This window comes from Phalacrocorax aristotelis, chromosome 9 (assembly GCF_949628215.1).
Source record: "Phalacrocorax aristotelis chromosome 9, bGulAri2.1, whole genome shotgun sequence".
In the NCBI taxonomy this organism is placed as follows: domain Eukaryota; kingdom Metazoa; phylum Chordata; class Aves; order Suliformes; family Phalacrocoracidae; genus Phalacrocorax; species Phalacrocorax aristotelis.
In genome coordinates, this window is record NC_134284.1 from 21,269,159 (window position 1) to 21,296,673 (window position 27,515).

At 44.8% G+C, this 27,515-nt stretch overlaps 1 protein-coding gene across 1 annotated transcript in view; it reads right to left on the reverse strand.

Moving 5' to 3' along the window:
* The window catches only part of ASB2 (ankyrin repeat and SOCS box containing 2), a 30,513-nt gene extending 18,602 nt beyond the window's left edge, over positions 1-11,911 (reverse strand). Inside the window, exons 1-3 of the mRNA XM_075103797.1 lie at positions 11,599-11,911; positions 5,208-5,463; positions 3,520-3,624 (exon numbers count right to left, since the gene is read on the reverse strand). Coding sequence (XP_074959898.1) covers positions 3,520-3,624; positions 5,208-5,452 — 350 coding nt within the window. The 5' untranslated portion in view covers positions 5,453-5,463; positions 11,599-11,911. The remainder of the gene's footprint in view (positions 1-3,519; positions 3,625-5,207; positions 5,464-11,598) is intronic.
* Between the last annotated feature and the right edge of the window lie 15,604 nt (positions 11,912-27,515).

The following is a 27,515-nucleotide window of genomic DNA, read 5'->3' on the forward strand; positions in this document are numbered from 1 at the left end:
CTCCTTCCACCTCATCTGAGGCTGCCGACAGCACAGCAGAGGCAGGGAGCTGGTACCCTGCAGCCGGTGCAGGCAGGATCCTTGCCTGTGACGCAGCGGCTCTGTGCAGGGTGGTGTGCTGTGCCTTCCAGCATTAACGCCTGCTCGTCCTCCTGCTGAGCTGTGCTGGGAGAAGGCAGCCACCAAATGGCTAAGCTCCAGGACAGCAAACACCACAAAGGAAGAAGCATTTTTGCAGTTCTAATAGGTGCAATAAATAAACATGGGCTGTATTTTCAGAGACAGAGAACAAAAGGATGTTGAAAACATAGGAGAGTTTGTGGTTTGAACTAAGTCTAAAGAGAAAATCTTACAGCCTTGAAAGTGGAAAGACTAGGGAGGGAGGTGCATGTCTCAGACTATTAGCATTGCCCGGGTAGGAATACAGCATGTGATGAAGATTATGCAGGGCAGTGATGATGAGAACAACCAGAAACTCTGGTTATGACAGAAGGTCTGAAATGCCCCAACAGAGATAGAAAAATACGGGCAGCTCAGCACAGGACTCCTCACAAAGCAGATCATTGGTTCAACCTCTGCATTCAGTGCAAGTTACAGGAGCAGCACTGGATTTCCTCACCTGCAGGGGCTGGACAGACCAACAACCTGAAACTCACACAGGCATGATTAATTTCAGCTTGCCCAGAGGCACCCAATCTGTGTCATAGACACTGTTATTAGCACTGAAAGAAAAGTCACCAGGCTGCTTCTCTGAGGATAAACTCAGGGCTTGGTGCAGAAGCAGGCAAACACAACATGGGTGCCAAGGAATGGGAAAACACACCTTTTCCCAGGTGAAAAAGTACTTAAAGCCACCTGTTCCGTCTCTATAGCTGGAAGCACTGATCTCAAGACAGCAGGGTCACAAAGACAGCAACACTGGAATGGGGGGAGATATGGGACACAAAGCCAGGCGTTTTGCCTGAGGAGATAACAGCTAAAGCAGGCAACTGCCTTCCTGGCCACAGCCCACCCAGGAGGAATTGACTGACCTTCTGTTAACTGCCGGGCTCAGGTCCCAGGGACACTGCTGTATCTCCATATTATTTAGAGTACCCTGGGGACTAAAACTAAAATTGCTAGTTTTGTATAGATAATGGATTTTAATATAGGCATTTGAAATTGAGCATTTCGTTGAAGTCAGTTAACAGCAACAATTGGCATGTTTGGCTGGGAGAGGAGGAGGAGGTGGGGGATCTGCGTCTTTAAAAGCCTCTGGCACAAGGCTGCTGAAGCCATCTGTTGTTCTGTGCAAAAGTTCATGTTACACATGCAGGGCTGCCCACTGCAATCTCGGGATTCGGGCACATGATAGAGTTACCAGCGCTTAAAGAGTTACTGTGTGGAAGGTGGGCCGTGGCAGGAGCGTGTGCATGTGGCTGGCATGCAGCAAATGCAAGATGAATCATGTTAGCTGAGACCTCAGTGAAACCAGAGGGTGCCTCGGGTCTATGGTAGGGTTAAAAATGTGTGAAGAATCTGTTACTATTCTGCTTGAGCCCTCAGATGTTGAATGAAGCAAACTTCTGTCAGGCTCCTTGACCTTAAATGATTCTTGAGTAAGATGAGGGGGTTTGCTGGACCAGGCTGTAGACACTTCAGCCAAACAAATTCCAGATCAGTACGGAAAGTTTAATGAATCTCCATGTGAAATCCTTTTTTTCTGCCTGGCTCATAGTTGGCTGTTACAAAAACCCAACACATTCTGCTGCTCGGATTTCATCAGATATAGAAAAAATTAGTATTAGAGCTATGGGGAAAGTCTGAAGATCTGATGAAATCTTAACCTTACAGGTGAATCAAAAGAATTACTGCATTTCAAAGGTCAGTAGCCCTGATAATAAATACTCCTTGCAGAAGAGATATATGGTGGAGTCAATTCTGAGTGCAGCAGAAGAGGTTCAGTGAAACACAGAAGGGTTCAGGAAGCTCCTTTTCCTGGCAGCCTGGTGAGATGCAGGCAGTATGAAGGAACAACATCTCCTCAGGTGAAGCCAACTGTCATCCCTGCCTGGCTCTGAACCAGGGCTATAAAAAAGTCATGCCGTCATGCTCTCCTGTGGCTTCCCAGCCACGTCTTTGCTCTCATCAGGCAGTAGAGGAGGGCGAGCTTATCAGCCTTATCCCAGCCTTTGTTGTGGACTGAACTCTGTTGAGCTATGTGGTGCAGAAGAGAAGCCTGCCCTCCAGTCATTGCACCCAGAGCAGAAGAGAGGCATGCAGAGCACTAAATAGGAGGATGTGATTTCAGTGTGGCCAAGGGGAGCTGGGAGGTGATTGGGGTGAGGGAGGCTTCATGTTTCATCAGGAAGAGGTTTTCACATATGTCAAGGAGAGCAATGATAGTGGAGAACCAGGGACAGAGCCTGGAGCAGCCAGGGTGCTGGGTGAGGTGGGGGCGATCGTAGTACTGGGTGAGGGATGAAAGGAAGAAGGGTGGTGGAAGAGTAGTCACTGCAACTGTGCATTCAGGGAGGGACTTGTAAGACAGATAAAACAAAGTCGATTTGAACCGGGTAGGTGAAAAAGGCAGGGAAGAATTTTCTGTAAGTCACAGAGAAGTGCTGCCTACATCACTTTCCTCTCTTTATGTAATAGCTAAAGGCTGGTTCATGCATCTGCATTGCTCTGCAGATTGCTGTGATTAAACCCATCATGGTCCAGATGCTTCCACTATGTACAGGCACTGGGGCAGAGCTCGAGCCATCTCCTTGCCTGTCTGCTTTCCTCATCCATTACTGTGTTCCCGTAAGCCTATTTATGGTCCCTGCCAACAGCAAAATGTGGCCAGGAGGATCAAAGTCAGTCAAGCTGTTTTGCTCCTTGGGCAGGTAAGATGTGGTACAGGTCTCCAGCAGCCCTTGTCAGTGTGGCAGGACAGTGCAGGTGTTGCTGGGAACAGGCATGGCATCTTGGAAGCATTTATATAATATTTGGTTGGAAGGATGGGGCTTTCTCACCCTGTTTATATACTGCAGTAAAATGTTTGTTTTCCCCACGCCTCCCCATTGAACCATGAACTTAACACTAATGCAGTTAATAATAGCACATGCCCGCCTTATCTACCATGTTGATGTGGTAGCCAGCCTATATAAATAAACTACAGCACAGGCATCCCTTCCCTGCTGTCCTTGTCACCTGAGAGATACCAAATGACTCCAAGTTCCCAGGACATGTGCACCTGAGGGATGGAGAAGGATGAAGGGGAAGAAGAGAACAAGGGAGGTTTGGGGTGGGTCACCCACAAGAGCCTAGGCATGGTCCGGGGCAGCTGGGAGGTTGGAAGGAAGAGTGGGAAGGCAGCGAGGGTGTAGTGCGGGTATCAGCAAGACCCCTCTAAGCAGTTCATGAACTCCTCCAAATGAACACCACCACTTCCCCCACCAGACACCATCACCACCCAGAAGAGCTGGCTCGGGGGAGAGTGGGTAGCAAGGCTTGTTTTGACCGCGGGGGAAAGCAGGAGAGGGAGACACTTACATGGGCTGGGATGTGCTGAACAGGCTGCCGTCGTACCTTCGCCTGACTCCCCAGGCTGCCCCTGAGCTGGATGGCTGAGCACGGCCTCTTGGCTGGGCTGCCAATCTGGAGTGGCGATGACATGAATGAAATAAAGAGAAATACTCCGAATAGGAGAAACAGGTCATGTTGAGGCAGAAAGAGAGACATACATCCACAGAGACAGAGCGAGAAAGCCTGCTGGTCAGGGCTTTGAATAAAAGCAGATGGCCACGGCTTGCTCTGTGCTGGATTCAGCTGCTCGCTCGGCTCGAGATTATTTTTGGCCCTCTGAGGAAGCGTCAGGGGATTCAAATGACCATATAAGACAACAGTGACGTTAACCCTACCACCACCACACAGGAAGGAGGCACGAGGCAAAGTGACATTCATCACCTCCGAAGTGTCACGCAAGCAGGTTAGAGGCGGGGGAGGAGGAGGACCCAGGGCCCCCGGGTGCTGGCTCTGTTTCCAGCTCAGCTGTCCCAGGTGGCAGAAGAGTTCAGCAACACTATAGGTCTGGAGCTACAAGCTGCAAAGGTCTTCCCTCCAGTTGAAGGTCAAAAGCTGCTGGGCTGAGGCACAGGCAGGATAGGTTAATGCACAGAACTGCAGATGCTGCCTTTTGCCAAAATTGCAGGCATCAGGGGACCCCTGAGGGGGACAGGACAAAATGGCCAGGGAAGCCCTTCTCCCCCACATTGGGTCCCTGCGGCAGTGCTGACAGTACAAGTGCACGGTAATGACACTGAGAAGCCACCTTTGATGGGAGCAGGACTCCCTGATGTACAACATCCTGATTCCGCAGCTATGAAACACGTTTACTGCTAATCAAGTTGTCCTCAGTTTCCCAGCCTTGGAAACCAAACAATCACAGGTGGTAATGGTGAGGTGTCAGAGGACAGTGGAGTTATAAGAAAGAAAATAAGGAGGAACAAAACTTCAGTTACTCCCAGCTTATTAAAGAACAAAGTTTAGAAGGATATTTTTCTTGGCTTTGGGTGACTTTGTAAACTCTTCCCTCCCTCCTTGAGAAGTCTGCCTTTTGAAAAATGAAAGGAGAACAATGTCTGGGTTTGAAACTGTCAGCAGGTCTCTCTGACCCACAGCCCAGCATCGCAGGGGAGGGGGGATGCTGCCACGCTTTGGTGTCTAGAGTTGCTCTTGGCTGAGAGCGACGTACTTGAGGTCAGACTCTAATGTAAAAGAACTACATCCTTTAAAGACTGCAGTATCTAAAAGGTAGCCAGCTCACACTGTTTTATATACCTATCTTTGGCTTCTCTCCTGTTTTTCCGTAGCAAATGCTGTGCTCCCTCTCCGGTGAAACCTGAGCTCAGAATACATTGTGCCCCCATGGGGGAAAGGAGGCACTGATTTCGGCAGCACCCCTGCCGATTGGGAAAGCTTGTACTGGTGCCCCTTTTCTTATTTTATTTGTTGCTTAAAGCAGACAACAACAAGCAAATTCTTATTTTGCTGTGAGGGCATAAATTGTTGACCTCATCAGATTTATAGCAGACTCTGGCTTTCAAACTAATGACAGACTTGCAGAGCAGCCGCTTGGCAAAGCTAATTAGAAAGCACGTGTTTAGACAGGGAAAGTTGTTTTGCTCTTCCCAGGCAGGATGTTTGCTAGGATGGTGCAGCCCAGGCAGGCGCTCGCTCACCTTTGCCACGGGTAGATGTGGTAGGGCGGGTTGTGGCTGCTGGCACGGCTGGGGGCGGCCACTTCACTGGGACCGGCCACCATCGACTTCTGGTGGCTCTGGGCAGCTGGCTGACCCGCAGCATCCTCTTCCAAGCTCTGCTGGATGGCCATCTTTATAAGCTCGTCTTCACTCAAGCTACTGTACAGACTATATTCTTCGCAGCCTATTGTTTGTCTTTGAGTATTTGCTGCCGTTGTAGCCATTTTTTTCTTTTCTGTAAAAGGAAATTGTGATTATAAAAATCTGGAAAATGAAAGAAAGAAACTCAGCAATCTTGTGCTTTTTTTTCAGCTCTGCCTCTTCATTAGACTGACCAGAAAACCCTTCAGAAATCCTTCACCAGGGAGAGAACATTATCAGCTAAAATCTGCATGTAAACTTGATTAACTAACTCCTTTCTATCACACAGAAGTAATTGATTTAGCTGGTGTTTAAAAATGGGAAGGGAGCTTCTGCAAGCAAGGCAGGTTTTTATCTACTTATTCCGGTTACCACTGCTCAAGAGAAAAATAGGTAAAGGAAATTGCCCTAAGATTAAAGAGATACAGCTTTGAAATGTATTTATTTAGGAGAACGCCAATGGACATGTCTTTTTGGTTTTGTTTTTTTTTAAATTTTATTTTATTTCTTACTCTAATTGCAGAAAATTAAGGGAAGAGGTTTTTCTGTTGGTTTGCTGGTTTTCTGCAAACGCAGGTTCTCCACTACGAAGTGTAAAGAGACTTCTTAATTTTTCCACCTTATCAACCTTATCAGGAGATCTCTCAGGCAACATGCAAAGCTATTCTTTGAAGTTACTTTCTTTGTTTCACTCAGCTAGAGCAGCAGTACACCACATCTCAGTTTCACTTCTGAGTTTTTGCTTTTCACAGAACAAAGTTCAAGGTCATGAGCTTTAAGACTTATGGTCAGACTTTTTTCTAAAAACCGGTGGTTGACAGCTGGAAATGAGAGAAGGGGGAAACATTAGGGCATGCTCAGCAACGGCAGAATGACTGTGAACCATCGCCGCAGCGTGGACTCAAAAAAGGCAAAGACAATCCAAAACACTGTGGTGTTTCCAGCAGTGATAGGGAAGTACTAATGCCGTAAATGGTTCAATGCTCTAGCAAGATCTCATCTGGATGCCAGAGAGCACCTTGGCTACCAGTGTTCAAGAGGCAAGGGCTTATTTCATGGGAGAAGATGGAAAAGCTTGCTTTTTTTAAGATGACAACCAAGGGGTAATAGGTTTGCTTTTTACAAGCACACCAGTGAGCAAGAACTGTGTAAAATAATGGAGAACAGTGGGATGAGGAGCAACAGGTACAGGCTGCCTGTGGACAGAGCGGGGGGAACAGTGAGCCAGCAGTAGGGTACTCTGGAGGCACATCCCCCAGGTGCAGAGATGCAAGGGGCTGGCTGAGTGCACCAGCGTGTTTGTTGACAAAGCTACCTGCCCTCCACCCTGGGGCTGTCAGTCCCTGCCCCAGCAATGCCACAGCAGGGCTGATCTCCAGCTCCCCACAGCCCTGCCCTACCCGGCCATGGGCCTTGCCGAGCTGGGCCTGCTGGCAGAGCCACCCACATGACGCTGGCAGAGCCACCCATCTTCCTGCTGCTCAGGACCTGCCTCCAGCCACATTGGGCACCACTGACAGCAAAGCCTTCAGCTCCCCTTCCCTGCATGGCTGCTCTCTCCAGCAGGCTGGGGCTCTGACCCTGGCTTACCAAGTGCCTGGGGCAGCCTGGCTTCCCGGGGGCTCGCACCCACGTTGATGGCAGTGGGGTCCAGCCTGCTGCAAGCCTTGTGCCAGGAGACTGCCCAGCTCAGCAGTCCTTGCTGCTGTGTGCATGGCCAAGAGATGGCCCTGACCTGGAGGAAATGGTGGCTCCCCAAACGGTGACAGAGCCATAGCTATGCATGTCAAGACATTCATGCTTCCTTTTTTAACTATAATTTAAAGAGAAAAGAAACTAATAGAGTTTGAAGACATTGCAAGAGCTTGAATCAAGCTGTAAGCAACATAAAATCTTGGACTTAAGCTTTCATTTCAGAAATGGTAATATCTCCCACATCAACAGCCACCTCAGACTCCAGGCACACCCCAGAGAAGTGAGAAGTGTTCACAATAAAGGGAAGCCCAGCAGGTTTCAGACTGACATTTTGACTTTTAATAATGAAGGATTTATTTTACAGCCATGAAAACTGCCAAAATAAAACCTTCTGTTGCTGTAAATCATGCAACCCAATTTTGTTGGGTTTTCTATTTTCAGCCAGATCTCTCATGGCAGCTGTTGGTTACCTTCTCCAGTGAGAACTGGTGTGCCTCAGCACTGCTATGACCCTCTCTGTCCCAAGGAACCAAGCCCAGGCATCCAACCGCTGATAGCTCCCATAGGGAGCTGCTGCCTGCCCTGTGCCCCAGCCTCTCCAGTACCTGTCCTTGGCTGTGCTCCAGCCCATGCCTGGCCAAGAACCATGACACAGCTTTGTTCTCCTAGCAGCTTCTGCTGTTGCTTGGCTTGCTCAACTCCTGGCATGCTGGGCAGCGCTCTCATAGTCCATCAGCCTACATACTCACTCAGTAACTGGTGCGCTGCTGATGTGTGAAACCCACGGGCTGGGGTCGGAAGGCTTGTCTGCAGCATCCAGCACTGCAATGCCTAAATGTAGGGACCTGGCCCCGGTAGTGACTCAGAGACCTAAACTAAGCAGTTACTGGAGAGGGCAGGATCTGATCGTAAGCTCCTAATGGAGGTGATGCACAATGACTCTTTGGAGAAGGCAAGAATGGAGACAAAAGTGCTCCTCTCCAAGGGCAACCTGTGCCAGTGGAGCATGGGGCACAGATGCCTCCTCTTTATCCTCCCCAGCCCCATCGCCAGCATCCTGACAGCACAGGAGGCAGAGCAGGCTGTGGGTCCAGCCTCACCGTGCTTTTGAGCTGGGTGTTGGAGTCCTTTTGTGGGCAGTCAGGGCTTTGGGGGGTGTACAGGAGACCACTGCCAATGTGACTCTGCACTCTGGCACAGAGGAGCTAAATGATTTAGGTGCCTAACTAAATCCCCAATGGTTCTAGGTATAAAGGCCATTTCTGGACATCTTCCCCTCCCTCTTTCTTTTGTTTCACACCTTGTTGAGGCACAGGGAGGGAAAAGAAAGATTTTGAGTTTGGGGATCACTCCTACTTCACCCTTTTATTCTTTGTATGGGTTAACTGGGTCCCACCCGCTCTCAGAGAAAAGGGAGAACCTCCCCTGCATGTTGGTGATCCTCGCTAATCTAAATATTTTGACAGGAGTCAAAATGCACTCATGGAGTGCAGAAACAACAGTGCTGGCTGCAGCTCCTTCCACTGACTCATCCTGCAGGAAGAAATATCGTGGGGCCCAAAATAGAAAAAGCTTTCAGTTCTGCTCATCTAACTGGCACAACCCCAGTGAAGGTGTGAGGGTCATATCCCGGGGCTGCAGGAGCTTTTGAGTTGGTCCTGAAAGCCAAGGACAGCCTTGGCTCCCCTGACCCCTGGCTGAGTTGATTCCAGTTGGGCTTCAAGCCATTCTCGCTTCCCTCTGCCTGTCTCCCCTACCTCAGACTGACCTTCATGATGTGTCTGAGTTTGGCAGGAGGTGTGATGCGTACCTTCTTCGTACAGCTCCCTGTTCCCCGAGCAGAGCAGAGCCACCACCTTCCCCTTCCACCTGGAGATGCTTTTGTTTGAAGCTGCAGAGCCACAAGGCTCAGGCGCTGGTTCAAGTTATTTATGTAACAAGCCACACTGAGCCAGCGGAGCTGTGTTAACAGACCGAGCGCATGCCCTCAGCTGGAGGCTGATGCAACGCAGCCTGATTCAGTTTAACCTTCTTTTGCTGCAGCTGAGCTCAGTGGCATCGCCTGGTGCTGCTGCACCCGCCTGGATCTGCCCTGGCTCAGATGACACAACAGGGTTAAGGTAACCCCAGCTGTGGCCAGCGGTGAACTACCACAACCTTATGAAAGCCGACTAGACTAATGTGTGATAAGCTATAAGCTTCTGTAACAAAGGTGTGAAAAAAAATCAATCTTTGTTGCTAGGAAGGGTTGAACCACTTTGGATAAGTAAGATCCAGCCAAAGTGGTCTTTCTAAATGCAGATTGAGTCTATTTGCTTGCTCTAAGCCTGCTTACTGTAGGTTTAAAGTAATAGAATCGTATTTATATGTTAAATGCTGCATTTACCTTTCACCCTAACTTCAGGTTTTTGAGGGAGGTTTTAATGTTTGTCTGTCTCCTGCATTTCTCTGGCAGCCCAAAAGCCCATCCTCACATGCAGGTAGCACACAGCATTGCATGTGCTGTAAAAGCAGAATCTTTTTTTTAAAGCTGTGGGTATAGTGCCCTTGTTACTCCTTAGAGATCACTTTGCCTTCAGGTCTGAATGGCTTCATTAGTGATCTGTCTTGGCAGAGACATGTCTTAGGATACTGCTGCCTGTGCTGCCATTTAATAGCTCAGTGTGACAAGATCTTCTGGATCTAAATTTATCATCATTTCCACATAGGGCCTGATCCTGATTCTTTATTTTGCCATTCCTATTTCAGATGTAGAAATCAGGCATGTGCTGTGCAGAGATAACTTAGCTGCATCCAGTGACCAGAAGGTTGGGTTAGAAATGAAATGCTTGTGCCAGGGCCAGGCTCTGATGCTCTGTCCTGTGTTAACAAGCAGCTGCACCTGGCAGATCTTCGAAACCAAAGGTACTACTCACCAAGGTGACTATTAGTAACTGCTCACATTATGGCAAAAGCCACAGACAAGCACAACTAGGTTGCTATTATAATTGGACTACAAGCTCTGTCAACATACAGGGTTTGGGAGAATGGGCCTCTGATCCCTGATGCAACATAAATAAACAACAAGGATTACAGCTGGCTTTGAACATGCAGAACCACACTATTCAATACCATTAGCATCTGAAACAACTGGTCCCCATTGATAGCACTTCCTTAAAGAAAAGCTTAGCAAGGCTGCATGTCCTCCTTCAATAGATCCCAGGCAGCAGAATTAGCAGAATTACTTACTGCTGTCAGAGGAGGGTGGCAGGTGAGTGACAAGGTCATTAAGGGAGCAGAGCCAGGGACTTTGCCTGCCTTTGCATTGAGTTTACCCCAGTCAGCTTGTAACTCAATACAGGACCTCAGTATTTATGGCTCAGGGTGAGATAAACCACCCTTCTAAAAACAAAAACAAGTCTCTGGAGGATGCAAAAGAGAGAGAAGAGGAGCTGCTTGCTCATTTTGCTTTTTGCAAGTAATGACTGAGACCCGGCTTCTGCAGATACGTGTTTGCCTTTCCATGTGTTTGCCTTTTTACTTCTGAGACCAGCAGAAGCACACACAGGGAGAAGGTAAACACAGCTGGAAGTCTTCACAGTAAAGCAAGCCTCCACTTTAGCTCTTACTGCAGCACCTTTCAGGCCAGATCCTCTGCTGGCAATGGAAACTAGACCAATTTGCAGCACTTAAAGTACTCACATTTTTGCTGTGGTTTAGGTCAGTTTCCAGATAAATCTTTGCCGTTTTCAAAGGATATTGTATTGGATAACTACTGCTGGGAAGAAAATGATTTTTTTAAAAAACAGAAAGTTTTGAGTGCCCATCAGATCTGCCAGAGCTGGGACATTAGAAGAATGAAACCTCAGGCTGTCCAGCTGTGGCAACAGGCAAATATGTTTTGTAATGACAGCTTATGCAAACTGCTCAGTTCTAGCCCAATGATGAAGGAGCGAAGCCAGACTTGTCAAAAGAATCGTCCAAGCAAACAAATCCCCTTGTCCACACCCAGCTGTCAAAACAGGTCACCTATCAGTCTGGCATATGTTATGATGCCATCAAATTGCGACACTGCAAATTGTTTACTGGAAATGCATACACCTGCAAGCTTTTATTTCTTCTCAGCAAGCATTAATTCACACAGCAATCAGTGCAACGTTAGCTTTGTGTCATACCAACTCGAAATTTATAAATGAAAGAAATCGTTTTCTGATGTAATTTTTTTTCCATCACACTGTGCCTTGCACACTACGTTGTATCTTAGCATATTGTCACAACAATGACAATTATTTCTGAGCAAGCTATTCTAGGGACAAAGATATAAGCATCACTTGCAAGTAAAAGAGAAATAAGGAAATGGCAGAGCTACAGTTCCACTTAACACCAGTGTGTTTTGGTTTATTTGAAAAAAAACCCAAAACAAACCACAAAAACTCCCAAGACTGTGTTAGGGTGTTAGGTTACAAACTGCTACAGGAATAAATATTTGCATAGACATAGCAAACTGACAGATTGAAAATTATAAATAAGTTCAAAACATGCATATTTGCATTACCTTTTTGTTCTGAAATAAAAGGGTAATAATACTGTTGAAATGGGTTATCTCCTTGATTAAGTCTTAATTCAGAAAATCCTCGCTGGTATTCATCTCCCTGCTTTGCCTGGATGTTTCGATCAACTGCAGGACAGCTTTGAAACGCTCTCGCTTTGAAGCCTGGAGTTTATTTCTGGATCACCCCATGATCAGCGAATACAAGCCAAAATATAAGTTGTTCTGAATCTCAGATTTCCTGTTTGAAGATGCACGGCAGAAACTTTTACCCATCCTAAAGTTCTTTGTTGCATTATCTGAAGAACTTCACTTCATCAAACATCCTGTAGCTGAATGACACAAAGTTGACCTTTCTATTACATCATTATTTATTGTCCCTGACAAGCAGACCATATATGGATATGTTTCTGGATCCTAAAGAGAAAAAAAAAATTGCCTTATAATTTTGAAGTAAGATATGTTGTCCTGGAGAGTTTTATTTACTTGGGGAGAAGGGAGCTCAATTTACTTTTCCTTTAGCTGCTGCTTGTTAAACAAAACAGGCGAACATTACATGGGTATTTATTGATGTTTTAGAGTGGTTCGTATATTTTTAAGGCTAAAAGCTTGAGACTTCAGGATTCCAAAAGACGACAAAAGCAGCCGTGAACCTCTTCCAAGTATTATTTGTAAGAGCTTACAACTGGAAAAGAACTGCTCTCATACCATGTAAATGTGAAAGACAGGCTCTTCTCTCAGACTCCTTGAGGCCATAAATGTGCAATGGTAGCCATCTTCCCCTCATCTGGCAGAGGGCAAGCTGGCCAAGGGAGAGATAGCACCGATCCAGGGATGAGCTAGAAGAAAACAGTCAGGCACAAACAGGACAGTTGTCACTGTTGGATTAGCTGGAACGTAGGAATGATACTCAAGTTTGGGAAGGTTTCTATATATTTGTGTAATTGTGTAATATGATGAATGAAGGGAAACAGTACAGTACAGTACCAAAACGATGCCTATGCTTTTTCCCTCAGCTCCTGCTTTACTGATTCCTGTGGCAAAACATTGCATATAAAGAAAAGGCAGCCTAGATTGCAATGTATCTGATTTCTTTTCCAAGTACCTTGTTGAGTCAGGCTAGCTGTACTCACCCCACCAGTGCATAAACACCCCCTGCCTAAGGCTTAACAAGAGCAATCTGAAGGGAACCAATATAGCAAGACCATGTCATCCACTAATAGGTGATCCCTTACAACTCACCTGCTTTCCTTTTAGGGTCTTTCAGGACCAACATCATGCCCTCTCCATGCTTGCTTCTCAATCCCTCTTGCTCCAGCATGACAGGATGGCCAGTACCTGACGCGTCCACCTTCTTTGCTGCCCATAAAACCATCTGCCCCTAATAACTAGGGCTAGGGCTGTTGTTTTGTCCAAAGTTAAGGACATTCAGCAGTTAATGTGGCAGGTAAAGGAGCCCTGGATGTCATCACTAAGAGGGTATGAAACTCTTATGCCCTTGAAAACATGTCAGCCAACCCTCCATGACATCTAAACAATACCCAGCACTTTTTTTCCCCGATATTACTTTAAGACTGTAACAAGCCCTAGCTTAAAACCAGGAGTGAGTATCTCTCACATTTAACACTTCTGCTTGCCTTTTGGGTGTCTCCCATCAGATCCACACCCTTGGCACTCTTATGCCAGCTTTATGTCCCACTGAACTGAAGAAAAAATGCAGATACTGTGATGCAGATTAATGTTTGGCAGAGGCAAGGGTGCCTACATCTTCCAGAATGGACTGTTTGATTACAAAAAACATACTGGGGCTCAAGGTCCCACCAGCTGTGGATGTTGCAGGTGGCTCCCCATGCCATTCACACCAAGCACAGTGCAGATCTCTTCCTTCCCACATTCCTGGGCTTCCTTGCGAAGCCCTGTGCACCCCTTTGATGTATTTGGAGCTCCTATGAACGCTACTGTGCCATTTTCTGATAAAAGCACAAGACTCTGCTTCAGATCTATTTTCAGATGCCCCTAACTCTTTCTTTTGTCTTGAGTAAATCATTTAACTCCTCTGCATCTCATTTTCTACATTAGTGAAGTGGAAATAATCAAATGCATTAACTTTAGAGAAAAGTCCAAAATTCCTTGCAGATGGGAAGCCAACAAGACTACTTATATGGATAGAAATTGCCAAATAAGACCTTATTTAATTAGTATATGTGAAATACTTTGGTATCCTCAGAGGAAGACCTCACAGAAGTTTGAAATATTAATTACAGAAATATTACTATACAGGACTGAAATAATACATTTGGGAGCTGATTTTTTTCCCCAGTAAAACAATGTTGTGTCTTTATTACAATGCATTTAAAGCATAATAATAACAATGATTATGATTTATTAGCACCGCATCAGATTTGTTAATATTTCCCCTGGAGCACGCACAGTCATGAATCTGTATTTTCTTCTTAACCTCAAGACATTCCAAGAGATTACAAAATGTCACCTGCAAAAATAAATACATAAATTTATGCCATTTTCCAGAACAGATTTCAAATTCACACACTGCATATTAGATCTGTTTGCTTTCTCTTTAAATAGAAAAAGATGGAAATAGCAAACTCATGCTGATGGGGGAGTCAGCTAGGGTATCGCAAAGAGGGCGCAATAAAAGAAATTTGAATCTGAGAGAAGACAAAGAAAGATGACCACATGAAAATGACAAATGGCAAAATAAACAGCAAGATTTGCTTTATTCTTCATATTTCCTCAGAATAACGAGCAGAAGTCAGGTTAGGAAAGCACATTTAACATTGCCATAATTTTGATGTTTGCTCAGAGTCTCTACTTCCATTACCTGAATTAAGTAGCCCTTCAGCTCTACTAAGTGCTTCTCTGTTTTAGGACAAAACTGAAACAGGCAATTAATGTTGATGAAAAAACAAAGGGTTTTTTGTTTGTTTGTGCATCTGAGGAGACTGATGAGCTTGTTACAGAGTCGTTCGGTGTGCAGAGCTGCCATAGGTGTGCCATCATATGCTGAAATACAGGTGAGAATGGACATTAGCACAAACTGTATTCTTGTCCATACCCAATAACTACCAATGATGAGTAACCCTACTGCACCCGAACACTTGGCTCATGGGTGGCTGTTCTAAAAGGAAGAAAATACTGATTAATTGTGACAGTAACAGTCCCTGGATAGAAAATCCTCAATATTTTGCTACAAAACAGCATACTGCTTTGTGCACTAATTACCTGGAACTGTTCCCTTGTTACTTATATATTGTCTGAACTTTTTACTGTAGAAAGACAGCAAGACGTTTTGGGGGGCACATTTCGCTGAAAGCATAGATCTGTGTACCTTTTGTAATCATATTCCAGTGAACAGAGTGTTGCCATGCTGTGCTTCCATCAGACACTCCCAAAGATTAAATGCAAACACCAGAACCCAAAACAATCCTCCTGTGCCTCCTGGTACACAACCTGCATTCAGATAGCAAGAAGATAGAAGTTCCCACAGGGAAAGATGGTTTCAATTTCCTTTGCAGGAGCAAATGATTGCTTTGGCCCCAATACCCTGAGAAAGGCAAGGAGCCAGAGGTACTTGTATGGGAAAAGGTGCAGGATGTCACACATGGCCAGGGGTATGGAATACAATATACGTTACTTCTTGCTGACTCTGCTGCCTAAATACTTCAGTGCTGCAATGAAGTAGATGTTTTGAGATCACTCTACTCAGAACGTAATTCCCCTTTCTGGAGGAATTTATCCCACACTAACAGCTCCTGACTCACACCAAAGTCAGGGTGGACTTCGGCTCAGTGTACAACTTCCACCTCTGCACAATGGCTCCTCACAGGAAATGTTTACCTTTCAGATACAAACAGAATAGAGTCCTTACTCCTCTGGAAATAGACATGAACACAAAGGGGAACACCCAGAATCCAGGGTTCTAAGCCCCATTTCAGGCATCTGATAACTGCCCTGCCAGCGAGCTTTGGAAGAGCACACAGCTACTGCAGTCACTGCCTCTCTGCAAATGTCATCATAAGGTCACATCCACTGCCTCAAACTGAAAGAGGAATCAGTCAGAGGGAACATGAAATGCTAATACAAAGTGAACACAACCCAAAGACTACATAAACAAATACACATTTCTTGGAGGAAGAGGGAAAGCATAAACATTATCTTTTAGATACTCTTTGCTGTGCAAATACTGTTTATCTTATGTTATAAAGTATGTAAGTAAGAATTCTAATGAAAGACTTGTCTTTTTCTTGACATTTACAAAATCCACAAAACTCAGAGATGTTGGTGCAACCCCATTGCTCCAAGGCTCTTGCAGGGCAGCAGGAGGATGGGGATGGCAACAAGAGACACAGGCTGCTGTGAATAGCAAAGGTTCCAGGAAAACCAGTGTCTCCAAAACAGCGATGATAGAAAAGTGAAATTGATTTTGATGGGAAACAACTTTTCCACCGTTTTTTTAAAGCAGTCTTTGGAAATATACAATGGGTGTTTACCTCTCCATTCAATCCCTTAGGCTAGTTTGTGAACAGTCTCTTTTGATGCATTTCTCTGGTACCCTCTAATTCCTTTGACTGATTCGCTTCTAACTGTTGTGACTGCTGTATGCAATAGGACTCGTTGCATTGCTCTCCTTCCCTTCCCTCAATGGCATGGGAACAACAGGCTTTCTAGATATAGACCTATCTTTACTTTACTATTGCCACAGACAAACAGCCCTCAAAAAACAAGACGCCCCTACTTAAATTCATCAGGTTGCAGAAATGTCCGTAACTCTGAGCACAGTGAAGTTCAAGGAATTAAGACTTTCTATGTGCTTGAAGTTAAACCAAGGCTAGCAGGTGCTACCAGAGTGGCAAGGCAGAGAAGGACCCTCCTGTGCACAGCCCCAGGGAGAAGTGAGTGGTTTTGGTTCCTGAGAGATGCGCTCCAGCCTTGTTTGGGATGAATGCTGAAGGTGGCTTCTGGCCACCCTAACTGGAAGCAGGTTTGCTGCCACGGTGCTCAGACACTCAAAGCAGGGGGACAAGCTGTTATCCACATTGACTCTTGCCATGCTACGCTGGCCTGCTCCCCATGATGAGATGGCCATGCCTGGGATGGTTGCTGTGCAGAAGAGCAGCGAAAGAACCAGAATAGACTGTGCTAAAGGACACTGCACCATCATCTCTATTTACCCCGTGTTGTTTTTGCTGTGTGGTCAAATTCATATGTAATAAATACAACATCTGAAAACCTGACCAAATGAACTGTCCTTTATCCTACCACTGAGAAAGCTTCCTTGTCCTGCACTGGCTGCTTTGAGCACACATGAGAGAGGACCAGAGGTTTATGCCTTCTTTAAGTTCAAATCACAATGCAACAGGTTTGTTTTGCAGGGCTGACATTTAATTATTTGCCCTACATCTCTCAGGTTAAATTTAGAGCTAAATTTAGGACAAGCGTCTGGACAGAATGTCATATGACACCAGTGTATATCTGTTGTACAACATGCCATACAAACATGTAACGTTCAACTTGGTTAAAAATAACCGTACGCTTACCTAATTCAGCAGGCTTCTGGACTCTATCTACTGAGCTGGTAAGCAGACAGTCCCAAGTATAGTGAGGGAAGAGACATCACTAAAAGCAAGAAGACAGAAAAAAAATCTTTTTCTGTATTTGTTCTGTCTGTCTTTTTGTATCAAGTAGTGACCACTGTCTCATAGTAATTTATGCATAACATAGACTATCGTAAAAAAGGACTTCAATAGGTATATTAGAGTGGAATTGTGAAAAGAATTGTAGAGTTTTTTACCACCAAAGTGAAAGATCTCTGATTCTTCAAGAGCAGAGTTAAATGGCTGTTAAAAGTCCCACCCTAAGCCTGGAAGAGGACGGAATCTTTCACAGTTACAAAGTAGCTTGCTTCATACATACATGCTACAAGTTCAGTTACAGCAGGGCTAGATGACACTAGTCAGCGTGGCTGAGGCAGGGAGACCCAGATCCAAACTAAGCATCATTAGCTTCCTGAGCTGTGTTTGGAGATAATAGCTCAAGGGTAAACCTGAGCACAGGAAAAAAAAAACCAAATCTGTTATACCAGTGTCAAAACCACAAAGGAAGAGGGAGAATCTGTTGAACACCTTTATGGATAAGATGAGAACGAGCACAACAGCACAGATGAAGGCTGGAGTAAAGAGTTGAAATTCAGCCAAGTTGCCTTGATGTTACTGAGATCTGTAACGATAAGCAGGACATATTTGCTCCATTTGAGCTGCTGCCTTGCTTTTGTCCTTTAGCATTTATCTAGGCCCACCTTACTGATAAGGAAAGGCTAGGGTGTTTTCACCAGGCCTTGGATGGTGGGACCGTCAGTGCTCTGGCCACATGCAGGTGATGGCCATCAATGCTGAGCTCTCCTCCAGTGCGAGGAGCTGGCAGCCTTCATGGCTCCTTGCTGTGGAAATATCCTTGTAGGTCCCCAGCTAGCATACAGGGTTCCTGTCCACCCGTGTCCCTGTAGCTACAGCCTGGCAGAGAGAGGGTCACTGGGATAAGACGGAAAATGCTGAACGCTGCTGGCCATCAAATGGAGGGGCCAACAGCTGCAATGTGCAAATCAACTTGTTAACAGGGTACACTGGGAGCGCCAAGGCAGTGTGCAGTGCTGCTGAGCAAGCACTGAGGGAGTGTGAGGAACTGATGCTCCTGTAGCAGCTGAGCAAGGAGAGGGTTTTGTTTCAAGGCATTAGAAATGGGATACAAACAGCTCCTTGGGTCACTAGGCTAAAGCTGGTCCAGCCCAAACGGAAGGGGTTGGTATCTGACAGTTGCCCAGTAGCTGATGGGAGCGTGTGCAGACTCGGTCTGGGTGTGGGGGCAAGATGATGAATCACATCATGGGCTACAGTGGGTAGTGCCTGGTCTCCTCAGCCAAAAAACTCTCATCCTCTGGTCTTTTGGAACCAGAACATTACCATGTCGGTGTAGGGAAATCTATCCATCCACTTGTGCTTGCTCTCCAGATACCAAAGCACTTTGCTATGAGGGCATGCCAGCACAACAACTTTCAAAAGTTCTTAAATCATCTTTACCATTTTTTCCTTTAATAAGTAATTTCCTTTTGACCTGAGACTGTGAGACTATTTAGATGTCTTAACCTACTCATGCTATATATATATGAGTGTAGATGGGTCCATGCAGAGTATCAAAGGTTTTTTTACTGAAATGCTGCAAAAACTGGGTAATTTATTGGTTGGCACATTCTATTTTTCATAAAAACGGTTTTGCCTTCTCTGCTGTGATTGTACGTCATGTCTGTCACATTGGTTGTGGTCACAGTTATGTACCATATATTAATCTCTGATATAATCTTATTTTTCTGTTGGTTGGTACCTAGAAATCAATCAGGCCAGTGTTTATCTTAAGTAGACCCCATAGGCTGACTCTGACAGTGGTGGTTTAGGAGCGTTTGCAAGAAACTTCTGGCAGGATAAATTTTTCCCCTCAGAGATGTCCTGCAAGCTCATAAAGACTCGTTTAAGTCTTCAAAACTTGGCACTTTGCAACCTTTCCAGATATTTTTCTGATTATTTACTTCTCAACAAGCCCTGTTTTCATGTAATGCTGAACCCAAATTTGAATCTTGCGAAATTCTTTTTCTCCGTGATATTTTGAAGCAACAAGTCCCAGAGCTGCAAATAATACATTTCTGTGCTATTGTTCTCAAACTTCTGGCAACCTCTTGCTGTGTACCAGCAGAGACCCACATGTGGCTTTGAATACCAGGAGCAGGGACCTCCCTCACCGATGGATGCTGGCACTGTGAGCCAGGCACTAGGGGAAAGCAAGGCTGCATGCACCAACCTAGCTTTTGACACGTTGAGTCACACGGAAATAACACTGGGGCACGCTGCGAACACTGAGTTCAAGCTGCACAGGAAACTGTGGCTAGGCTGAACTGGAGCAAGCAGAAAAAAGAGTTTGTCTTAGGAAGTATATATCTTTACCATTGTGGGTGGACAGGTCAGAGTTCTATGCTGTCTAAGCATCCTCAGAAAAAAATTCATCATAAAGATTTGCAGTGCAGTATGCATATTAGCAGACATTCAACAAAATTACATAAAAATAGAGCTACTGCTACATATAAATAAAATGGCATAACCCATATATAAGTATGGGACTCTGCACCTCTTTTACTTATTTCATAGAGGAAAAACACTCTTTGCTGTGCAAATCAAACAAAATACTGCTGAGAGAACTGCAGTTTGGAGGAAGATTTAAAAAAGATAAAATTTGTGTTTTTCTGCATATGCTGCAGTAGATACACATGCATGAACACACAGATACAAAGAGAGGACTGGGAACTGTGTGTAAAAAAGAACAGCACCAAGCAAGTCGAGCAGCTTCCAAAAAATCAGGGAAATCTAACCCTATCCCTCCAATTCTGTTTGCAGCATTTGCATTCTGGAAGTATCCTGGGAACTGATTATATTGAATTTTTTGCAGTTGATTTTGAAGCTTTCAGGCTGAAATTTTCCCGAGGTGTAACGTGTGGCAAGGAGGGGACATTTGCCCAGATAAGGGTGTTAACATGACTTGGCAGATCTCTGCATAGTGGCACACAGAAGAAACATTTGCCAGGGCAAGCCTCGAGGCCCATGATCACCTGCCCCACCATCTCTGCCTGGACGTGAACAAAGCTGCTAGGGGAATAAGGACTGCGGCCATGGCCAGGAATGCAGCTTCCCACAGCTCCCCCCCTCCTCTGCAGAGATCAGCAGGAGGTTTGCATCCATCTTGAAATTTATATTGCTCCAAATCATAGTTAGGTGTAACTAAAACAAATGAGGTTGATTGTGTTGATGCAGGCAGAAGCTGTTAAAAACTTTTCTACCCTAACTCTGCTCCCTCCCTTTGCAGAAGTCATCAAAATACGTGCAGCTTAATGCATAGAGCAATGGGTGATGGGAAAGGCACCCACCACGCTCCCAACTCATCATGAGTGACTGGGGGTCCCCAGCAATCTCACATGAGGTATTTGCCACAGCTGCAGAACAGCAAAAGAAATGTTTTGCTGACCCAGTTGGGTGAATACAGGTAGGTGACTTGATTTCAAACCCCACCATACCCTTGAATTTAAAAGAAGAAACCTTTACAGGGACCATGCTGGTTGGAGATTTTCAGAAGCAGCAGTGTTTCTAAGGAATTTAGGACAAAAGGAAGAATGACTGGGTAGTAACTTCCCTGTACATGTAAACCAGCTCTATCAGTAAACTTAGTGCTGTGCATTTAAGGGTGGCATCCCAGAAAATAAAAACAAACTAGGATGATGTCAGTAGGCACTGACTGAATTTAAATGTCTTGCAACATAGGGAAGGGAGATTGTAGAAAGCAGTGAGATGATTCATCATTGCAAAATCAGAATTTATAGCAGATAATATAAAGTCAATAAAAACAAAAAGACAGAACAACACCATGCATAACATGACACATATGTGCACAACTGGTTGACTCAGCCCCAGAAAAGCCTAGGACAGATCTGGGAAACTGAGTATGTGCAGCTGCTGCTCACGCCTGGGTCCATCCAATCTATCCCTCAATTGTAGTGCGCCCACCACTGTGGTATCTATTTACATAACACAGAGCTCTGACAAATACATGTATGGACCTGCTTTATCTAAACTGCTGCCCAAACCTACTTGCCTAGATGCCTACATCTAGCTGACTTGCCCATCGGCCTTCGCAAAATGGTGCAAAATTCCGAGGGGCACAGTCCTTTCCATGTGTGCTGGCAGCATTTCTTTCCAATAAAGTATCTCTTCAAAAGAATCAGCAACATACCAGACATGCCCATTAGTTTTGCACAGTTCAAGACCATTCTCTTGCAGCTTGCCCTCAAAGACCTCTACCCCCAGTAATAAAAGACTCTAGACTTCTAAAATTTATAACCATAAACAAATCAAATGCATAAGATCACTTAAGACACTTTGAATGGGACCAATCCTGGAACAGAAGCCTCATTTTTCATCCTATATCTGCCAGGCTTCTTCTGTGCCCAGTGGAAAATTAGTAGCTGGAGCCATATCTCATTTTCCCATTTGTAAAACCTATGAGACCAGGTACTTTCTCCAAGACTCCAGCAGTGGTGTCCACTGAATTAATCTCTGCAGAGATGGTAGGACAAACGTTTAATCTGAAGAAAACCCCCAGGAGCTGTTTAGCATCCATCCATACAGAAGGATCCATTGAAGAGACCATCGCATTCTGAATTCTAAATGTATGTCAGTCTTGCCTATCAGGATCCAGGTTTGCAGATTTATAAAATTTCAAATCTTTGGAGTTAAATATTGGTGTTAAACTTAAAAGGAGTGTGATATAAAGGCTGTCATGTTGGTAACTTCTGGGTTGGATCTTCCTGTTGGAAAACCCGCCTGCCTTCTGAATGCTTTTCACCATTGTGCAATATGATGCAATGTATCTGCTGCCTGGCCCCCAAGTACAGTACTAAAGTATAACCTTTGCACCAACTTGTCAAGAAGCTGGACAGGTCTGTTTTATATTCCCCCAGTCTGTATTTAGTCCACTTTGTCCTCATAAGGAGCCCTGCCCATATAGATATAGATATTTATACAAACACCCATTCATTTTGAAGGCAGAACATTTCAAAGTACAGTCATCTCTGTAAACACTCAGACCAAAACCCCTTTGGCATTGAAAGTGCTGATGCCAGAGCAATGAAAGAAAGGTTTTCTTTGTCTCAACACAACCCTTTCTCATCTTCGCTGTCATGGACTACAGAGCAGAGCTATGTGATTGTATGACAGTCCACCATGTATCATTACTATTATCACGGTTAAAAAAATCTCATCACTGCAAGCTGATATTTCTCATACAAGGTCTGATTCCAGAAGCAAATTCTCAATCTGTTTGTAAACATGCAGTGTAGTCTTTCTTTTAAAAGCAAAATCTAATAAAATAACATCCGTTTTCTCGTTACATTTCCATTTAACTTAATATTGAGCCTAAAAGAAATCTTGACATAACAAAAATGACTGAAATGACCCTGCTTCATAAAATAAACTTTTTCAAGTAGTGTAACTGCTTTTGAAACCAATCAAGCTTTATAAAAATCTGAATATCAAACTTCCCCTGTCATCAATTCATAAATTTTTAAAGAACTTTTCAAACCATGACTGCATTCAATATGCTTGTGACAAATCTACTAGAGAAAAGGAGATGGATCCTGCCCTCAGCTCTTCTAACTTACCTGATTATAACATCAATTAATAAAAATTATTGCCTTGCAATTTACATCAGCATCATTGAGCTTATGACTTGGCCAAAGAATTAAATAATTGTGTCTCAACAGAAAGTCAGTAACTAGAAATATTATCAAAAGAAACCTGATGGAAGTTGTTTCCTGACCAGTCTTTGCTGGCAAATAAGTAATGTTAGCTTTTAAAAAACATGTCAGTTGAGTAATTTCCTGGCTGATGCAAACTGCTTGTCCCACATTGGTGGTCTGCCAGCAGAGGGAGTCCAAGTCTGGAATGAAGATAACCAAGGCGACCTACAATTGTGTCCTGCATGGCCTAGGTGATAGCATCATCAGTACTAACATATGGCCAGTCCCTTTCTCTGGACCCCAGGGGATGGGAGGAGAAATGGTCACCTCCAACACTTTCTAAGAGATGAGGGATGGTTCTTGCTCTCTTTACTCTCATAGAGTGGGTGTGAGGCCAGAAAGATTGGCAATCCTGCATGATGTTTGGTTTTTTCTGCATACCCTCTTCTTTAACAGCTTTACACAGAGAAGGTCAGCTATGAACTCTTTTCTAAGGGCAAAATGCCTGCTGAAGCCAAAGGCCATTTCACCATGTATAGACAGGTGAACACCAAGTAACAAATTCATTATTTGGGTGATGTTTTGGTTGATTTGATTGACTGTCCTGTATTTTGCCAGGGAATAGGAAGACAAGGGTATCACTCACATCCCCATCACCTGTGAGGTCGGTCAAAACTCTTTGCTTATTCATGTGTATGTCAGAGAATCTCAGGGAACAGCATTCTCTCCTTAACTCAAGGAAAACTCAACTTTTAAATAAACTTCTACCCTCTCAGCACACAGTGTGTGTGTCAGCCAAGCTCACCCCAGATGTTTCCAGCTATTTGTCTGTTGTCATTTGCATCCAAGTTTGAGCCCCTAGAGGAGTGAGCATGTGCCACTCTTGTTCTTCAGGAAAATTACCTTAGTACAGCGTATCGACAGCTGAGGTGAGGAGGTGTCATGAGTGCAGGAAGCCAAGCATACAGTAGGTTCAAAGTGTCTGTTCAAATTTAGGGTGACACATATTTTTATATGGGGACTTCCCCCAAAGAAAATCATAGATCAAAAAATTATGCATTTTTTAATACATACAGCAACCCAAAAGCAGTTATTCATTATGAGAAAAAGGAAACAAATTAGGAATGCAATCAAAGAAGAAAAACATACTCTGTTACAGAAATAACTCTTAGTTCCAAGTCTTCAACAATAGCATCTGCAGTTATGGACAGCTCCTGTTTCATTCATGGCATGTTTCAAGTCCTACCTCAGGTACTCCCTCCTCTGTGCAGAAAGCGTGATTTGCCTTGGCACCTGCCCAACCCCTTTCCCCAGATCTGTCCCACGTAACTGTAGGCACTGAGCAATGCTTTACTGTCTTATCACCTTACACCCCCCTGAATCATGAGAGAGAGAGAGGAGGTACCTCCTTGGCACTGCAGAGCTTGGGTGGGCTGCACTGAACTCTCAGGATGTTTATTTTTGTTCATCAGCTTCAGAGTTGGTTAATTTTCTAACTTTGCCACCTCTTTGAAATGCCTAGAGTTAACCAGGATGCCCTCCTCTCAGTTAAAAACCTCGCATAAGGTTACATCTTTTGGAAGGTTAGACCCATACCTAGAAAGTTTGTCTCACACCAGCCAGTGTGCAACAACTTACTATTCATTTAAATCAACGTGCACCAAAAACAGCGTAATGGCAGCACTGAGCGAGGCTTGGCTACAGTCTGGGTATTTCCCAGCTTGACCCAGCCAGCTGAATGGGTGTCAGGGACTCTGAGCACTGCTCAGACCCACATGGTAGTGTCCCACCAGCCTCGCCAGTCATAATGGTGCAAGTACATCCCAGCCCACCACTGTCCCCTTTGCTGCTCCTTAGCTGCACCCCTGATTGAAGTGTCTCTTCTGACTTTATGCTCCTTGGGGGATGTGGCAGGATGGGACCCTGGGTCATGATGGTTCCTAGCATGGCCTGAGGAAGTCTCATGGTTTATTTTAACAAAATGGGAACTTCTTAAAACTCTCACACCCCTGTTCTGGTTTGGGGTCACCACATAATGTGTATGCCTGTACTGCAAAGGTGAAGGGATGGAACTTGAGAGATTGGTCAGCTTTAGGACAAAGAGTTCTTGTACTCTGACTTGGCTTTATGCAAGCACAAAGGGATTTGCTGTGTGCCTTTACTGACTTGCAAAGCCAGTTCTGTTCCCAGCAAAATGCTGGAAAACAGTGCAAACACACTCCAGAAGACTCCATTTACAATGAGAGAGGTCAGAGTCAATCGGGTCACAGCAGACCTCGTGCCAAAAGGCAAGAAATTAAAGCAAGGATGGAAGCCGTGTCCCAGTGGAAAGTGGAGCTGGCACCAACCACAACAAGATGTAAGCATCCTTCTCACTCTGTGCTAAGAGGGAGAGCCCTGGCATCAGGGTGTAGCCCTGCTTCATCCCTCGGTGACCCTCTTCTGGCTGTTCATGGGGAGTGTTTGCACATTCACACATGTTGCACTCGGTAGAAAATTTAAGCAGCAGGCATACTGCATTGGAGCAAGGGAAGAGCTGCAAGCAATAGTATTTCTCCAAGGGAGAGTATTGTGCTCGCTGCCTCTCTCACTTTCTCACAAGTGCGCATCCTGCATGCAGTGGCAGGATTGACTTTTTTTTTACCATGTTTTACCATGTTTTTTTTACATGTTTTACCGTGTTTTACCATGACCCGTGAGTCAGTGCTGCAGCCTGCATAGGCTGAAGGCTAGGTCTTTGCTTGTGCTGTAAAATCCTTTGGGTTAGGTTCAGCAATGACACTGGGGCCGGTTATTACATGAGAATCTTATCCCCATGTGTGTCCACATTCCCAGTGTGGACACTCCAATCATTTGGGACTTGATCTGCTGGGAGCAAATAAATCTATCCAGGACGCTGGATAGTCCGGCAGTTTACCAAGTCCCTGAATAGGGTGCCTCATCCACCTGTTAAATGCAGCATTTCATTTCTTTTGTGCCAGAATAGGAATCAATTAAGTTTGATAAGTTTTTTTAAGGCTAACGGTGTGAACAGGAAACAAGCAATCCAAACTACCAACCAGAAGTAGAGTTGAATGAAATGACAGGGAGGGAAGAATAAACTGGTAGCAGAGCTTGAAAAATTGAGTCAGGTAAAGGGCTAAGCTCCCCCTGCCACAATATCAGACTGTAACATAGGGCTGCCTCTGCCTGTACATGGTCTCATCCAACTTCATGTATCTCCGTTGTTCCAATTATTTGCTTAGTAAAATAAATAAGCGTGATAGTAGAGTATTGGTAATAAAAGCAAGGTACTAAAAGGGACCCATTGATCTTTAAGTCTTGTCCCCTGCTGTTGTTAGTAAACTTTACGTACAATCTTCATTGAGAATATAACGACACCCATCAAAAATGAGCAAGGAAACCTGGGCTAGAAACACTAAGGGGCTGTAAGAACTGCTGATGGGCAATGCAAATCCTGATTTATAGCCAAAGGGGACTCAAGATTTGGGAGCTCAGGTTCCTTCTGCAGTCAGTGGGGATCTAGCCTGGCTGCCAATAAAGAAGCTGTGCAAAAATGTGAACAGTGGAGCACTGCCTCCCCCTCCTCTAGTCATGTTTAAAATACAGCTGCAGCCCCATGGTGAGGAACCCTCCATGTTTAACCTCCAGGACATCAGCTGGTGATCAGCCACTTCTGATGGGGCTCAGCTGTGAGCAAAAGCATGAAGCTTCTCAGTCTGAGCAGTGCTGGGTGCATGGGGACACAGAGCTTGCAGCTCCCAGGAGACTCTTAATGCCTATGGGAGACTGCTAAGTGATTTAGGCACCTCCAGCATTAGAGGGCTTTCAAGAGGCTGTAGCTTGCAATGACAATATGCAAAGGGACAGTATCCAACATGGCTCTAGCCCCAGCTCCCATTACACCCAGTGATATATTGTTCAAAACCTCTCTCCTCTGATTACAAACTTTCTTCTAATTGACTCATGGCCCTTTATTTCTTTCGCTGCCAACTTTGTCCTTCAGTTTAACTGACTCTTCATTCTCCCTGGTGTTATGCCCTTGCTTTATTTATAGAAAGCACTGATTTCCACTCTGGGATACCTTCTCACTAGCATTAAGCCAGCCAAATTCCCCTTGTCCCAGACAGGCTCTTGGTTCCTCTACTCTGCGCAGCTCTCCCTGCCTGCACCTGTCTGGTCCAAACCTGCCTTTCATGAACACTGCATGCAGTATTTGGGAGTAGATCTCATTACTGTCTAGTACCACAGGATGTTAATAATTCCTATTATTAAGTATTATGATTATTAGCATTCCTATTATTTCAGGATGCCATTGGGAGGCTGAACTATCAGAACTGCCAGATTTCCCCCCGAAAGGAGAGTTGCTTTTATATACTCCTCCAACATCATGGAAATGCTCTTTGTGTGGCATAGCACAGTTGAAAGCTCCTTTGACACTAAAGGAGACCTTTAACAACATCATTAGTTCTCACTGTTTGAACTAACTCTTCTAAAATAGTGTTGTGTATTTCTTAATTTTCTTTGCAGGCAGCAAAAGCTAGAGAGGAACGTTGCTAAATATGAAGTATATGAA